The 17,615-nt window shown below is 43.8% G+C and overlaps 2 protein-coding genes across 3 annotated transcripts in view; both read left to right on the top strand.

The window, feature by feature from the left end:
• LOC126247391 (parathyroid hormone/parathyroid hormone-related peptide receptor-like) overlaps positions 1-17,615 on the top strand; it is a 931,061-nt gene that overhangs the window by 168,267 nt on the left and 745,179 nt on the right. The window lies entirely within an intron of this gene.
• Positions 7,213-17,615, top strand: part of LOC126247365 (parathyroid hormone/parathyroid hormone-related peptide receptor-like) — a 289,419-nt gene continuing 279,016 nt past the window's right edge. Inside the window, exon 1 of one of the 2 annotated variants that reach the window (XM_049948473.1) lies at positions 7,213-7,282. In XM_049948473.1, coding sequence (XP_049804430.1) covers positions 7,238-7,282 — 45 coding nt within the window. In that variant the 5' untranslated portion in view covers positions 7,213-7,237. The remainder of the gene's footprint in view (positions 7,283-17,615) is intronic. The other variant, XM_049948474.1, reaches the window with a different exon arrangement.

Here is a 17,615-nt window from a genome sequence, read left to right as displayed (position 1 = left end):
AATGAAAGAAGAGAATCCACATTCCTCACTACTAATAACTTTTACATTACAGCAATCAAGCGGAGAAATATATGTATTTAGGATAAAATTTTTATGAGTATAGGTAAATGATATGACTTTTCAAGGAAATGATGGATTATGTCTTTGTATAAAATGAACCACACTTTCCATTATTCGATGATTTGAATCCAAAATCTACTGCAAGTTGCATGAATCCTTTAAATTACGAAGAACAAATCATTGACAGAAAATGTGTCAGAATTTTTGGACTTACAAGCACAAATGGTGATGCGAAGTCCAAAAGAAAATTCAAACTAGAGTAATTATTATGATGTTTTCGGCAACAGCATTAGTCAATGGATAAACGGAAACTTTAAGTCAATGGCTAAATTCCTTGCAGTACATCCTAAGAAAAAGGATGCATGAAGCCAGAGGGATTTTGTTTTCAAAAAGGAGAATCTTGGACGGTGGAACCTAACCAGTTCTTTTACAGGAAGAGTTTCCCTTTCGGTCATTGCTAATTCTTTCGGAATGAATGTTGCATGTGAAATCTGGTATCCCTGTTCCTTCTACTCTTCCCATTGTGGGCCGCGTAGAAGACCGACTACAAATGTGGACGTCGGGGACATGCAAGATCCGGGGGAGTTTCAGCATCGCAAGATATTGTCCTGGGAACAAGATTGTAAAAAAAGAAACTCGAGTTATTTTTTTTTTTTTTTTTTTTTTTTTTTTTTTTTTTTTTTTTTTTTTTGCTAGAGGCACAAATCACTCTTCTCCAAATCGTTATATAAATCGATCCCTATCTTTCCTTTAGAGATCAATTTCAAAATTATTTTTTCTCTTCTGTAGGCTTTCCTATCTTCTATGTACCGTAGGCTGGGGGTCTAGGCTTAAGAGGTTTTCCAAGGTTTCCCTGCTTAAGAAAGTTCCCGAATGGGTAGACCCTGATAACAGTCTCATGAAAGATCATCTTTCTTGGTTGTGCACAGCAAACATAACACCTTGATGCACGTAAAAGCAATACAGCCGCGGTACCTGTCTCTTCATTTCTTATGTTTCCAATGTTTATTTTCTTCGTCTGTCTTAAACATAATTATTTCTTTTTCAGTCGGAGGACTGACACTCATCACTTCCGGGTTACCCACAATAATAGATAGCTCGCGAAGTGTGTTCGGTAAATCAAAATTAGGCTCACAAACTTCGCTCGCTGCGAGGGGCATTGTAATGTCCCCACAGAAAATACCCTATACCACGCACCAATTAATCATTGTCAATCAAACCATCCTCATTCATTCACTTTGGAAAAGTATCTGATCTGATTTTCTCGTAACATATGCGGCGACAGCTAGACGACGCCAAAGTATTTTCTAGCGCGTTTATTCTTTGAAATAATAGAGATGCATATATGCATTCTCTATGGTTGTTAGAGAGTAACTAGGACAGTTTCTGGAGTAGGGATTGAGGGATTGACGTATTTCTGAGAATTACATATTCTGACTTTCTTCTCGCTAAATCGAGCGAATTAACTTTTGTGCCGCTAGCGGTTTGTTTGAATAGAAAGAGAGTGTACACGGAAAATAATTAAGACGTGGAATCACCGGAGATCTGGACATGTAACGGAGATGGATTTAATACACAATTTCCTTCGTAAATAAGGTTTGTGACTTTTTGTTCCGGAGTGAATGAACGAATGAGTTTTTTCTGAACCATTTGATGATCACGTTGGCCCTGTAATTAGTGGGGAAGTTTCAGCTGTGTCGAAGAGAGCCTGCAATCACTGAGTCTGTGTTAAATCGTCCAAAAAGGCTTCGTACACATCTGGAATTCGCAATCTTTCGTAAAAGGAACAAATTGTCCACACGATTGATTCTCCCGACTGAATACAGTGTTTAACAGTACTAATAAATGTAAAGATCTCTTACAGCAAGTCAGCCAACAAATGGGAGGCCCTTACTTTACTGTATAGATTTATGTGTGAAGGTGAAGGGATCTTAAAGGCAACAGATACACGTCTATACAGACAAGACATTACACAAAGTTAGCGGCTAGCTGCATTCATCACCTATTCATAGAGAAGGAAGAGACGACAACTTATTATTATCTTGTTAAAACCTATCGGTACACTGTCGTTCGTCACTATTACATAATAAACTTCTCTGCAAAACCCGAAATAGTTGCACACGGTATTGGTAGATGAGTCAGTTTCTGATGCTGTTGCTTGAAGGGTATAGACCCTAATCCAGCAAGATACAAGAATTTTGCCGGTCTGGATCGATAAATTGGAATAGTTAAACCATGTATTCTTCCTGATGGTCGTTCGTTTACCACAGTTTCCGCAATGAAACAGTAAAGGTATTTCACTGTCAGAACTGTTCTTACAAACTTTTATAGACTTCGCACCACCGAAGTCTACACAGTCCCTCCTTTCGTCATCTGGTATTCGTCCACATTCCCGACAGAAATTCGAACAATTTTCTGCATTGCATAAGCATGGAATTAGATTCTTCCACGTGAGGCAATCGGCGGAAGAAACGTCTACAATACCAGACATCCCACTCACTACCGACATAAATACACTCCTGGAAATTGAAATAAGAACACCGTGAATTCATTGTCCCAGGAAGGGGAAACTTTATTGACACATTCCTGGGGTCAGATACATCACATGATCACACTGACAGAACCACAGGCACATAGACACAGGCAACAGAGCATGCACAATGTCGGCACTAGTACAGTGTATATCCACCTTTCGCAGCAATGCAGGCTGCTATTCTCCCATGGAGACGATCGTAGAGATGCTGCTGGATGTAGTCCTGTAGAACGGCTTGCCATGCCATTTCCACCTGGCGCCTCAGTTGGACCAGCGTTCGTGCTGGACGTGCAGACCGCGTGAGACGACGCTTCATCCAGTCCCAAACATGCTCAATGGGGGACAGATCCGGAGATCTTGCTGGCCAGGGTAGTTGACGTACACCTTCTAGAGCACGTTGGGTGGCACGGGATACATGCGGACGTGCATTGTCCTGTTGGAACAGCAAGTTCCCTTGCCGGTCTAGGAATGGTAGAACGATGGGTTCGATGACGGTTTGGATGTACCGTGCACTATTCAGTGTCCCCTCGACGATCACCAGTGATGTACGGCCAGTGTAGGAGATCGCTCCCCACACCATGATGCCGGGTGTTGGCCCTGTGCGCCTCGGTCGTATGCAGTCCTGATTGTGGCGCTCACCTGCACGGCGCCAAACACGCATACGACCATCATTGGCACCAAGGCAGAAGCGACTCTCATCGCTGAAGACGACACGTCTCCATTCGTCCCTCCATTCACGCCTGTCGCGACACCACTGGAGGCGGGCTGCACGATGTTGGGGCGTGAGCGGAAGACGGCCTAACGGTGTGCGGGACCGTAGCCCAGCTTCATGGAGACGGTTGCGAATGGTCCTCGCCGATACCCCAGGAGCAACAGTGTCCCTAATTTGCTGGGAAGTGGCGGTGCGGTCCCCTACGGCACTGCGTAGGATCCTACGGTCTTGGCGTGCATCCGTGCGTCGCTGCGGTCCGGTCCCAGGTCGACGGGCACGTGCACCTTCCGCCGACCACTGGCGACAACATCGATGTACTGTGGAGACCTCACGCCCCACGTGTTGAGCAATTCGGCGGTACGTCCACCCGGCCTTCCGCATGCCCACTATACGCCCTCGCTCAAAGTCCGTCAACTGCACATACGGTTCACGTCCACGCTGTCGCGGCATGCTACCAGTGTTAAAGACTGCGATGGAGCTCCGTATGCCACGGCAAACTGGCTGACACTGACGGCGGCGGTGCACAAATGCTGCGCAGCTAGCGCCATTCGACGGCCAACACCGCGGTTCCTGGTGTGTCCGCTGTGCCGTGCGTGTGATCATTGCTTGTACAGCCCTCTCGCAGTGTCCGGAGCAAGTATGGTGGGTCTGACACACCGGTGTCAATGTGTTCTTATTTCCATTTCCAGGAGTGTATTTTGGGTTTCCCTAGCAACTCACCAATAGTTTATCATAACGCCCGCCACCACAGTCACGTGATCTATTTAGAATCGCACATTCTACATTTATCGTTTGGAGCCCGCGGCTTCGATAGGCAAACATTCTTGGAAATTACCCGGTGTGGTCTGTCATCGCACGGTTCGATTGGCCCATTCTCCTTTGAAGGTACCGTAACTGGCGAAGTGTATCTTCATGTGCAAACATCTATTTCACCTGGCATCCGAAAGGTGTTTGGAAGTGAAAGTTTTTACCTACAACAAGATGACTCTCTGCCTCACTAACACAGAGATGTCAGAGCCTACTGGACGAAAATCTACCTGGACGATGGATAGGTGGAAGAGGAGCTGATGAGTACCAACCACGGTCTCCAGACGTTACAACTCTTTACTTCTACCAATGCAGGACCCTGCAAAATGAAATTTACCAACAGAAGCCAGCTACACTGAACGAGCTACGAGAAAGCGTCGTGGCGTCCTGTGCGGCTGTCACACCGGCAATACTGACAGCCGTAGTTCTGCCACCCGCCCAGAGGGATCGACGTTGTTTGGCTGCTAATGGGGCTCAATTTGAACACATAAAATAACCTTCCCCCTTTGCCAGAATTGTTGCGGTATGTCATTTTGTTTCATTATTATTGACTATCAATGAGTGTCTTCATTTTTCTGGACCCCGCTGTACACCCTACTCACCATGTGCTGCGTGGTTAATCGCATAGTGTTTTTCCCATTCTCGCTTAACCAAATTAATCGTACATCTATTTTGTGGAACACTTATTTCTGATAAATTCTAGTGTCCGATAACACCCGTCGGCTTTGACCAATGACATCATATGTAAGGCAAAGATGCTGCAATGGACAATCTATGAATGGAACAGATCATACTCATAAACCAACGAATGTAATATGCCACAACATAATGCATTTAACGCGACTATTATATACGTGCGAATAAACCGTCGAATAGTTGGAACCGGTAACTAGAAACAACCTATGTAGGACGTTATTTCTAGTTATCGATTCCAATACTGCTGTTTCTTGCGCAAACATTTTATAACATATCAGGAACGTGCTTAAAAAATGATCTTGTTGGTGAACTACAGAATACGACTAGACTTTCAAAAATTGAAAATCTTTACGCACATTACAGCACACGCAAAGAAATAAAACGCAAAAACGACCAAACCTTGCAACCGATAACTATACTACACGAAAGTCACACCAACTACAGTAGCTCCAAATAATACTCAGTAAAATCGATACACCAGGAGTGACAGTAAAAATAAGAGCAGTGTAGCAGAAACATCGAAAAGGAAAACAAAAAGTGGCTCCATAAAAAGAAACGTACCGCATATGAACTTCCAAAGGAACCAAGATTGAGGCTGACAAGAACGAAATAAAAACATAACAAGAAATAATAATGTTAGAAGGTCAAACTGTAACGAAAGAAGCAAAACCAGAATAAATAATGAAAAAAATAATAAGAAACACAAACTACCACGCACGAATGAGGTACCATCCAAATCAGTTCTTCCCTACCACCCGCCCTCAATCAGACGAAAAATTTTAAAATAGTAAAAAGAATGAAACCACGAGTCAATAATATAAACCCTCCGGCAAAGACGCAGCAATATCCCTCGGCCCACCATTGTAACCAGAAAATATTAAAAGCCAGAAAAACCTCCTTCCAGAGAAACCAAAAAAGTAGCACTGGCACAATACAGTGACATAAAAAAACGCAACGTAAAACAAATAATATGTATCAGACTCACCAATTCCTAACTAACAAAATGAGGCTTGTACATTTTGCTGACTCCTTTAATAAATGCAAGAAATAAGCAATAACCTTTAGGAATACTCTTCCTACAACAGTATTCATCTTAATGGCCTTACCACACAGAAATCCTTATCTTTCCCCGCCCGACAACAGATTTTACAGCCCCCCAATACCCCTCGATAGTGTTAGTACATGGCCTCGTCTTATAATCTTTAAACTGAATACTGTGATTCACGACCAAATGATGATAACCCCCAACTCCTTGTACGAAGCAAACGCATCCGACATGACTACAGAACCTTCTTCCACATATTCTTCTATTAAATATGTCAAGACACCTTTGTCCGATTTGGTACAACCCTAAATACAACATCAGCACAATCTCCTCCAGAAACTACTACTCCAAAAACCCAAAGCCAAACAACCTCGTGCCCCCTTTCGTACTTTCTCTTTCCAAAATGTGGCTCATTTACTTCAACTATAACCCCTGACTCTCCCAATGACCCCCTATACTTTCTCTACGAAACGAGAACCAGTCGACTACAGCACCACACGAAACCTCTGCTTCGTGCATGATAGATTTGCAAGAATATTCATAGCAAAAATAGTAGGTCAGCACGAAAATTACTTCTAAACTCATCCTCGATCTTTCGAACCACGTCCCCCTGCGTATGCATCTCCATATGTTATTTTTTCTGCACCTCCACATGAATTCATCGGAAGTTCGTGATGATGCAACCTTCATTAAAACGATATAATTTCCACAGACACTGCACTTGCAAAATTCAACAATGACGCCCAATGATTCCAAAAATTTTATAGTTGATTTACGGTCACTCATTTTCTGAAGCAGCATTTTCGCAGTAAAAACAACTGACTCATCCATAACTAACAGCGTTAGAAATCAAGACCTTATCAATCACGACTACTTATAACTCACCACTACTTTCATTAACAAAAGATGCCGAAAACAAATTACGAGAAAAAAACAAAACAATCTACATCGAATTTTTAATATACGCGCATAACGAGGAAATCCAGAGAAACCATTTAACGTTCATCGACAGCACTCTGCGGCACGAATAAAATAACATCACACATTACGTCATTGGTCAAAGCCGACAGGTGGTATCGGACACTAGAATTGACCCTTATTTCAGCCACCATTAGTTTATTAAGGCGAGTGTAAGCGTAACACTGAGGTATGTAGCTTTTAATTTAAAGTCGAGAAGCGGTTTTCCTGTACGCGATCCCTCAAGACGTACACGTTATATTAACGAGTGGGCAAGGCGCGAGTCACAGCTCCAGAGGGAAAGACAGATTTTCGCTGGGTGACGCGACGCGGAAGCACAGCGGCCGGACGGGGAAGGCGGCGGATGTGGCGTGCAGTCTCCTGCCGACGCCAGTGTGCGTCCAGCAGAGCTCGCGGCGCCCCACACATGCAGCACTGGGCCAGAATGGTCTACCTCAACTATAATCGGAAGGTAAGCTCACACGCGTACACCAGCGTACGGAATACCAGACCAGCTGTGTCACTGCACTGAAGAGTTTCTAGCAAACAGAACCCAGCACGTCATTCTCAACCATGAGAAATCGTCAGATGTAAAAATAACTTCGTATGTACCGCAGTGGAGTGTTATTGGGCCACTGTTTTTCACAAGATATAGAGCGTATTAGAAAGAGCGTGTAACAGTTTGAAAGAAAGTAGTAACCACAAAACAAGAAAAAAGTGTGCAATAAACATGGACTCTTCGCTCTCCGTATTATGGGATGAAGTATTATAGATCAAAACAAAAAACAAAAAATGGCCGGTGGATATTGGCTCTAAAATGCATACCTTAAGAGCTATGAGACTTTTTTATCTTCGATGCTGTGAAACGCAGGTCTTTTGCTGAACAGGTGCTCGTACCTCTTAAGGTATGCATTTTAGAGCCCATGTTTGCTGGACTTCCTTCTCTTGTTTGGGTGGGTCTACCACCTCCCAAAATGTTCGACACACCCTATACTTCTTAAGTAATAGAACCCAGTACGTTGTCCTCGATGGTGAGTGTTCATCGGCGGTGAGGGTATCATCTGGAGTGCCCCAGGGAAGTGTGGTAGGCCCGCTGTTGTTTTCTGTCTACATAAATGATCTTTTGGATAGGGTGGATAGCAATGTGCGGCTGTTTGCTGATGATGCTGTGGTGTACGGGAAGGTGTCGTCGTTGAGAGACTGTCGGAGGATACAAGATGACTTGGACAGGATTTGTGATTGGTGTAAAGAATGGCAGCTAACTCTAAATATAGATAAATGTAAATTAATTCAGATGAATATGAAAAAGAATCATGTAATGTTTGAATTCTCCATTAGTAGTGTAGCGCTTGACATAGTCACGTCGATTAAATATTTGGGCGTAACACTGCAGAGCGATATGAAGTGGGACAAGCATGTAATGGCAGTTGCGGGCAATGCGGATTGTCGTCTTCGGTTCGTTGGTAGAATTTTGGGAAGATGTGGTTCATCTGTAAAGGAGACCGCTTATAAAACACTAATACGACCTATTCTTGAGTACTGCTCGAGCGTTTGGGATCCCTATCAGGTCGGATTGAGGGAGGACATAGAAGCAATTCAGAGGCGGGCTGCTAGATTTGTTACTGGTAGGTTTGACCATCACTCGAGTGTTACGGAAATGCTTCACGAACTCGTGTGGGAGTCTTTAGAGGAAAGGAGGCGTTCTTTTCGTGAATCGCTACTGAGGAAATTTAGAGAACCAACATTTGGGGCTGACTGCAGTACAGTTTTACTACCGCCAACTTACATTTCACGGAAAGACCACAAAGATAAGATAAGAGAGATCAAGGCTCGTACAGAGGCATATAGGCAGTAATTTTTCCCTCGTTCTGTTTGGGAGTGGAACAGGGAGAGAAGATGCTAGTTGTGGTACGAGGTACCCTCCGCCACGCACCGTATGGTGGATTGCGGAGTATGTATGTAGATGTAGATATAAGTGACCTAGTGAATAACGTCGAATGTTCGATGAGGCTTTTCGCGGAGAATGCTATTTCTGCAGAGAAGTCACAATGCTAGAAAATTGTAGTGAAATACAAGAAGACCTAAAGAAATCGACGCTTGGTGCAGGAAGCGGAAGTTTTCTATCAACATAAATGTAACGTATTACGTATAGAAAGGCAGAAAGACCGATAATTATATGATCACACTATTACAGAACAATCGTTGGAAGCAGTCACATACTTAAAATACCTGGGAGTATGCGTACGTAGCGATTTCAAGTGGATAGACCACATAAAACTAATCGTAGGTAAGGCAGATGCCAGATAGAATCATCGGCACATGTAGTCCATCCGCAAAGGACGAAGTTTACAGAACCCTCGTTCGACCATTTTTTGAATATTGCTTGTCGGTCTGGGATCCGTACTAGATATGACTGATAGAGAAAATAGAGACGACCCAAAGAGGAGCAGCGCATTTGGTTACATTTTCATATTAGATCATCAACCAACTCCAACGGCTGACGTTGCAAGAAAGGCGTTATGCGTCACTCGTGTTTTACTGTTCCGAGAAGAATCAACCAATATATTGCTTCCTCCTAAGTATATCTCGCAAAAAGACCACAAAGGTAAAATTAGAGAGATTCGAGCTTACACGGAGGCTTTAACAATAATCGTTCTTCCCAGGAACTATTCGCTCTCGGAACAGGAAATTGGGGTAGTGATTGTAGCCCACAAAGTACCCTCCGCGACACAACGTAAGGTAGCTCGCGTAGTGTAGATGTAGATGTACTAAGGACGTATTTTAATATTTCTGTGCCATCCCACTGGCTTCAAACAGCCCAATGTTTCTGTCCAGACTGTAGTACTCTCTCCATCTTAGCACGTATATTCCAAGAGATATCCTCAGTGACGTAGGAACTGTGTTAGTTTCGCAAAAAAAATTCCCGTCGTTACTTTTTCTGTGGCCTTACAGTCAGCATCAGATAACGTGCACCCACTATGTTTTGTCATCTAGTTACACGATTCTTGGAAGTAGTTCTTCCCCAATAAAGCAGCAACTGTACGCTGTGTTTAGTTTCTCTGTCTTCAGGATTTTTATATTGGAATGAACAGTTCCTGGTCCATATGTGGAGTTACCTCTGTACATCACTTCTGCCTGCCTAGATGTTCGATACCAAACGTTACACGACTGTTCTGCTTCTCTCGTGAACGGACGATCTGTGGCATGGTGCTTCTTTCTTCCGGTTAATAGATCCACTTCATAGGTCACTCATTCCGTCTTCAGGCCACGAGTGGCCTACCGGGACCATCCGACCGCCGTGTCATCCTCAGAGGAGGATGCGGATAGGAGGGGCTTGGGGTCAGCACACCCCTCTCCTGGTCGTTAAGACGGTATTCTTGACCAAAGCCGCTACTATTCGGTCGAATAGCTCCTCCATTGGCATCACGAGGCTGACTGCACCCCGAAAAATGCTGACAGCGCATGGCGGCCTAGATGGTCACCCGTCCAAGTGCCGACCACGCCCGACAGCGCTTAACTTCGATGTTCTCGCGGGAACCGGTGTATCCACTGCGGCAAGGCCGTTGCCAGTTCATAGGTCATCATAAAGCGTAATGCGCAGCGTGCCAGCTTCCGACACAGACATCGAATCCTCGTCACAAATTAAAGACCGTGGCTGGTGCAGCAGAAAGCGTGGGTGTGGTTTTTATGCGGTTTCTCACGCTCGTTTAAGCAAATGCTGGGTTGGACCCCAATTTCTGTCTCAGAAAATACGACACCAAACGGGTAGGCCTATAATACGGTCACAACTGGAATAAAATTCACACATTTCAGACAGATGGTGCACGCGCTAAGGGGGTGAAACACCCCTTGAAAAAGTTCGAGTATAATATTTCTGAATGAGTACCATTGTAATGATAACTGATATATAAATGAATGAGTACCAGTGAAATGATAACTGATACATAAAACAAAACACCTTCGAATATAAGTTCTATGGCTTTAAGACACGTTACAACGGTGCAAAATGAGTCGTGAAAAAGTCATTTTTTCCGATATCCCCCCCCCCCCCCAGTTTCCATATCGTCATCTAATAGCAGAACGAATGACATCATTAATATCAAATTCAGTCATATATGTTATGAAGTGATATTCCAAAGACGCATTTGTCAGAAATAAGCTAGAAATATCTCTAAATCGGTGCACAGAGCCCGATATTTTCCACGTGCATGTTGAGTTGTTTAAAAAAACTTTCTCGGAAAAATATAGTCCGAATGTATATTCTAAATATATTGTTCTATATATTTTTTTTCTTTTAATTCCATTAAATATAAAAATCTTGTGTTGTTTCGTGATTTCTTTTTATATTTGGTGTTCCTTTTTTCAATTTGTGAAATTTTCAGTTTTATTAATGTTACAGTTCAAATTGTTTGTACATTATTGTTGTAACATTATTGTAAATATGTACAATAATAAGCAAGCGCAGAGTCTTTCGGCAATTTTGGCATTGAAGTAGACACACAATCGGGTGGGCATACAGCGATACATAGGTATTTCTAGCTTTTTTCTGACAAATTCTTCTCAGGAATACCATTTCATCATATATGACTGAATATGGTATTATCGACGCTGCACGTCTTGCTACTACTCAAAAATCGAAATCAAAAATGATATGTAGGAGAGAGGTATTTCGAAAAAAATGATTTTTCGACAAATCTGAATGCATTGTTGTAACGTACATTAAAAGTTCTTTTAATATCTGTTACCGTTTGAACGGTGCCAAATCAGAAAAATTAAACTCAATTTTTTTTTTCAAGAGGTTGTGTCACATCCTATGCGGCCGTATGGATACGTACAAAAAAATCTTAGTTTGCTCCGCACAGAAACATATTCAAAGCTGATCAAAATAGATGTGTATTCCTTGGGTAACTTTACTTGTAAGATGGAGGCCATCAGGTTGCAAACCAAATAAAAATAAATTTGCCAAATCCTGTGTAAAACGGACCCCTAACGTACTAGACGGAATGAGCACAAAGCAATAGAATAAGAAGAAACTACTTTTGACGATTTCTACTAAGTTTCAGGCAGTTGTTTTGGACAATAGCGGAATGATTGAATACATCAAAAGTGTAAATAAAGCTAAACCATTTTACTGATCACCTTGTCCAGGTACAAATCACCCTCGAGTTTTCAAATGTCACCTCTTTTGCACTAGTTTTGAAGCAGGTAATTAGATTCTTTTCCAGAAATCTGAAACATCCGGTATAAAAGATTTATAATGGTGGACACTTTGTTTCTTGTCTGTGCATGGCGGTCATCAGATACGATGATCTTGGACCGCAACGCTCATAAAACTTCATTTCGACCAGTACTGAGCTCCATGAGCTGAAGGAGTGAGCGCGGTGCGTAACACTATTCAAAGGCATATTTGGAAGGATGGTCTATGGTAAAGCCGTCATATTAGCGAGAGGCATTCGGAGTTTTCGCTTGTGTTTATGACTTTCGAGTGATCTTTTCCTCTTATACTTCGTACCAAAATGGCCAAGAATTATTTTTCGTATGGTTCAGTAACTGATGATCGACAGAAAGCGTTGTTCCGTTTCCACAGTTAAATTAGCTAAGCTTCATGCGTGAAGGAAAATATTCAACTGACACAATAAAATGCCACTATAAACCTGAAATCTATTCAGATTTCCTCACTCGAGAGCAGAATGTATAAATAAATGGGTGACGCTCTACGTACGGGGAAATAGATACCGTTGATTTACTTATTGGCAATCTTTTGCAAAAGACATACTGCAGACAGGAACCGATAAACAGCTGCTGAAAGACGACAATGTCCCGAGTTTATTCAGTTTTATCGATGATTTACAACAGAACAATCAATCAGGCCAGTGTATTAGAGTTGTCATGTTTGGCACATTTTGTAAACATTTAAGTATTGCGGTGAAAAATAAATATAGAAATAAAATCTGCTACAAATACTGTTAGTGATTTGACAGTCTCCTTGCTTCTTGGAAATTGTAGTTTGCTAACTGAAAACGTTAATTTCATTATTGAGTAGTACATAGCAGGTTTAATGCCAGTACCTTTTGTTTGCTTGTAGTGAGCAGTTTTGCTACTTAAGTAGGTTTACCGAACTGTTTTTTCGCATCTTCCCGTTTCGTTTCCATCATATTCCATTGTCAGGACCCAAGAATGGTTAAGTTAAAATTGTTTATTAGCGAAATGTTCACGACCCATTTAGGGACATAATTATACAGGAACATGGCTCATATCGATGCTTCACTCATTTTGTGTCGATACATTGTCTCATAATTCTATGAGTTGGATATGGAAGGGGAAATATAAATTTCTTCTGTACAGAAGGAAGCTTTTTGAGCATAACGATACCAAAATTACATACTCAAACAGAGCAGAGCAGGTGCGAAGTGGATCTTACAGAGAAGGATTAGCAGATACAAATTACACTACTGGCCATTAAAATTGCTACACCACGAAGATGACGTGCTACAGACGCGAAATTTAACCGACACGAATAAGATGCTGTGATACGCAAATGATTAGCTTTTCAGAGCATTCACACAAGGCTGGCGCCGGTGGCGACACCACAACGTGCTAACATGAGGAAAGTTTCCAACCGATTTCTCATACACCAACAGCAGTTGACCGGCGTTGCCTGGTGAAACGTTGTTGTGATGCCTCGTGTAAGGAGGAGAAATGCGTACCATCACGTTTCCGACTTTGATAAAGGTCGGATTGTAGCCTATCGCGATTACGGTTTATCGTATCGCGACATTGCTGCTCGCGTTGGTGGAGATCCAATAACTGTTAACAGAATATGGAAACGGTGGGTTCAGGAGAGTAATACGGCCTTGTATCACTTGCACTCGAGATGACAGGCATCTTCTCCGCATGGCTGTAGCGGATCGTGCAGCCACGTCTCGATCCCTGAGTCAACAGATGGGGACGTTTGCAAGACAACAACCATCTGAACCAACAGTTTGACGACGTTTGCAACAGCATGGACTATCAGCTCGGAGACCGTGGCTGCGGCTACCGTTGACACTGCATTACAGACAGGAGCGCCTGCGATGGTGTACTCAACGACGAACCTGGGTGCACGAATGGCAAAACGTCATTTTTTCGGATGAATCCAGGTTCTGTTTACAGTATCATGATGGTCGCATTCGTGTTTGGCGACTTAGCAGTGAACGTACAATGGAAGCGTGTATTCGTCATCGCCTTACTGGCGTATCACCCGGCGTGATGGTAAGGGGTGCCATTGGTTACACGTCTCTGTAGCTTTCTCTCCACTGTAGTACTGATCACACTTCATATGACATCCTGCTGTGTTGGCAGAAGAGCCAACACCGTGTTGCTAGAGGAGGCCGAAATGCACGCGTTTAATTACACGCAGACTGGCGTGAGGTCTGGAACAGGACAATGTCTTGAGAATTGCAATAAAGTACGAAGATCTTGGAATACTTAACTTTAATCCATAATTGGTGTACATCGCTCTTGACGGTACATGCTTCACATAATAAATATCAATTGAATACGGCGCCTTGCTAGGTCGTAGCAAATGACGTAGCTGAAGGCTATGCTAACTATCGTCTCGGCAAATGAGAGAGTAATTTGTCAGTGAACCATTGCTATGAACGTCGGCCGTACAACTGGGGCGATTGCCAGGACGATTCTCTAGACCTGCCGTGTGGTGGCGCTCGGTCTGCAATCACTGACAGTGGCGACACGCGGGTCCGACGTATACTAATGGACCGCGGCCGATTTAAAGGCTACCACCTAGCAAGTGTGGTGTCTGGCGGTGACACCACACATCCAATTCAAGTAGAGGTTATTGGTACAGCTAGACTGGCAAAACGCCCATTCTAGAAGTAACCAGGGCCAATTCGGAAACTTTTTCCACACAGGTCGAATCACCAGACTGACGCACCAATGGCGAATTTTCTCTAAAGACACACACCCAACAAAAATCGAAACTGATCACTTACCACAATGCCATATAAAAGAAATTACATCAATATCGCATGTTAAACAACTGAAACAGCGTGATAATTTAACGGTGACTCTTATATCTCGAGTTTAACAATTTCCACAGTGCATTATTTAACAACAAATATATATCAGCTACGTAGCAAGTCTCCGTTCTACCTGCTTTATTAATGTGTGATGTCACTATAAATTTGTCGATAGTGGACTTATAATTTTCACGAAAAATTAATACTGTAGAAATCAATTTCCCTCACCACCTGCATTAAAATGACATTGCTGCTTACCAAGTCTACATCAGCAGTGTTCAAATCACTATTAGACATATAACCAGCTATAGAAAAATCCAAGTCTTAACACTCACAACACAATGCTAAGTTATCGAACGATATTACCCCCATTAAACTACACTCCTGGAAATGGAAAAAAGAACACATTGACACCGGTGTGTCAGACCCACCATACTTGCTCCGGACACTGCGAGAGGGCTGTACAAGCAATGATCACACGCACGGCACAGCGGACACACCAGGAACCGCGGTGTTGGCCGTCGAATGGCGCTAGCTGCGCAGCATTTGTGCACCGCCGCCGTCAGTGTCAGCCAGTTTGCCGTGGCATACGGAGCTCCATCGCAGTCTTTAACACTGGTAGCATGCCGCGACAGCGTGGACGTGAACCGTATGTGCAGTTGACGGACTTTGAGCGAGGGCGTATAGCGGGCATGCGGGAGGCCGGGTGGACGTACCGCCAAATTGCTCAACACGTGGGGCGTGAGGTCTCCACAGTACATCGATGTTGTCGCCAGTGGTCGGCGGAAGGTGCACGTGCCCGTCGACCTGGGACCGGACCGCAGCGACGCACGGATGCACGCCAAGACCGTAGGATCCTACGCAGTGCCGTAGGGGACCGCACCGCCACTTCCCAGCAAATTAGGGACACTGTTGCTCCTGGGGTATCGGCGAGGACCATTCGCAACCGTCTCCATGAAGCTGGGCTACGGTCCCGCACACCGTTAGGCCGTCTTCCGCTCACGCCCCAACATCGTGCAGCCCGCCTCCAGTGGTGTCGCGACAGGCGTGAATGGAGGGACGAATGGAGACGTGTCGTCTTCAGCGATGAGAGTCGCTTCTGCCTTGGTGCCAATGATGGTCGTATGCGTGTTTGGCGCCGTGCAGGTGAGCGCCACAATCAGGACTGCATACGACCGAGGTACACAGGGCCAGCACCCGGCATCATGGTGTGGGGAGCGATCTCCTACACTGGCCGTACACCACTGGTGATCGTCGAGGGGACACTGAATAGTGCACGGTACATCCAAACCGTCATCGAACCCATCGTTCTACCATTCCTAGACCGGCAAGGGAACTTGCTGTTCCAACAGGACAATGCACGTCCGCATGTATCCCGTGCCACCCAACGTGCTCTAGAAGGTGTAAGTCAACTACCCTGGCCAGCAAGATCTCCGGATCTGTCCCCCATTGAGCATGTTTGGGACTGGATGAAGCGTCGTCTCACGCGGTCTGCACGTCCAGCACGAACGCTGGTCCAACTGAGGCGCCAGGTGGAAATGGCATGGCAAGCCGTTCCACAGGACTACATCCAGCATCTCTACGATCGTCTCCATGGGAGAATAGCAGCCTGCATTGCTGCGAAAGGTGGATATACACTGTACTAGTGTCGACATTGTGCATGCTCTGTTGCCTGTGTCTATGTGCCTGTGGTTCTGTCAGTGTGATCATGTGATGTATCTGACCCCAGGAATGTGTCAATAAAGTTTCCCCTTCCTGGGACAATGAATTCAAAGTGTTCTTATTTCAATTTCCAGGAGTGTATATATTTTACACTAATCTATATTTAGCCATTAGGTCATTTTCGAGTGTGTACCGAAATGACTAAACAATAAAAAATTTAAATAACAGAGGGGGACAAAAATAGAAAGAATAGAAATTACTGTATGAATTACGCGCCTTGTTACATTATTCACGCGTCAAAAATCGTCTGACCTGTGTGAAATAATATTCAGCGTCGGGAAGTACGAATCAGGCTACACAAATCAGTTGTCTCATAATTACGTGTGAGAAAATACCTGCGGCACACAAAATACCTGGAAACTTGGAAGCCAGGCAAATATAGTGAAGCTGTGATGTAAATTGGACGTCCAAAACACAGGTTTAAGCTTCATTACACAGTGTCTAAACATCAACTGTCATGAATGTAAGTGAAACGATCGTCAAAAACCACCAGAGAAACATGTGCACTACTGTTTGCATTTCTGACTGAGGCGTGCCGTAACTGTTATTCCGCGCACTCCGCATGTCTTCCTCAATGATATCAAGTGAATCTAAGACCGAAAGAAACTGTTCTACATAATTATCTGGTAACTGCTTTTTTCCATTATGTGAAATAGCAATCGTGTTTTTAATGCACGCCGGTCGGTGTGGCCGAGCGGTTCTAGGCACTACAGTCTGGAACCGCGCGGTCGCTACGGTCGCAGGTTCGAATCCTGCCTCGGCCATGGATGTGTGTGATGTCCTTAGATTAGTTAGGTTTAAGTACTTCTAAGTTCTAGAGGACTGCTGACCTCAGAAGTTAAGTGACATAGCTCAGAGCCATTTGATTTGAACAAGGTAGTAGAATTGTTTACTTGATATGCTGAGTACATTAATTTTGCCATAAACACTACATGACTGTGTAGCATGGAGATCTAATTTCAAAGCTCACTTGTAAACACCGTAAAATCCTTTAACGTACTATAAATACCAAGAATCATGGAGATTCAACCTCATGAGACAGTTAATTTTCCAATAACTGGTGCG

The sequence above is a fragment of the Schistocerca nitens genome, chromosome 1 (assembly GCF_023898315.1).
Source record: "Schistocerca nitens isolate TAMUIC-IGC-003100 chromosome 1, iqSchNite1.1, whole genome shotgun sequence".
NCBI lineage: Eukaryota > Metazoa > Arthropoda > Insecta > Orthoptera > Acrididae > Schistocerca > Schistocerca nitens.
Note: the sequence above shows the minus strand (reverse complement) of the source record. Positions and strands in the feature narration are given on the sequence as shown.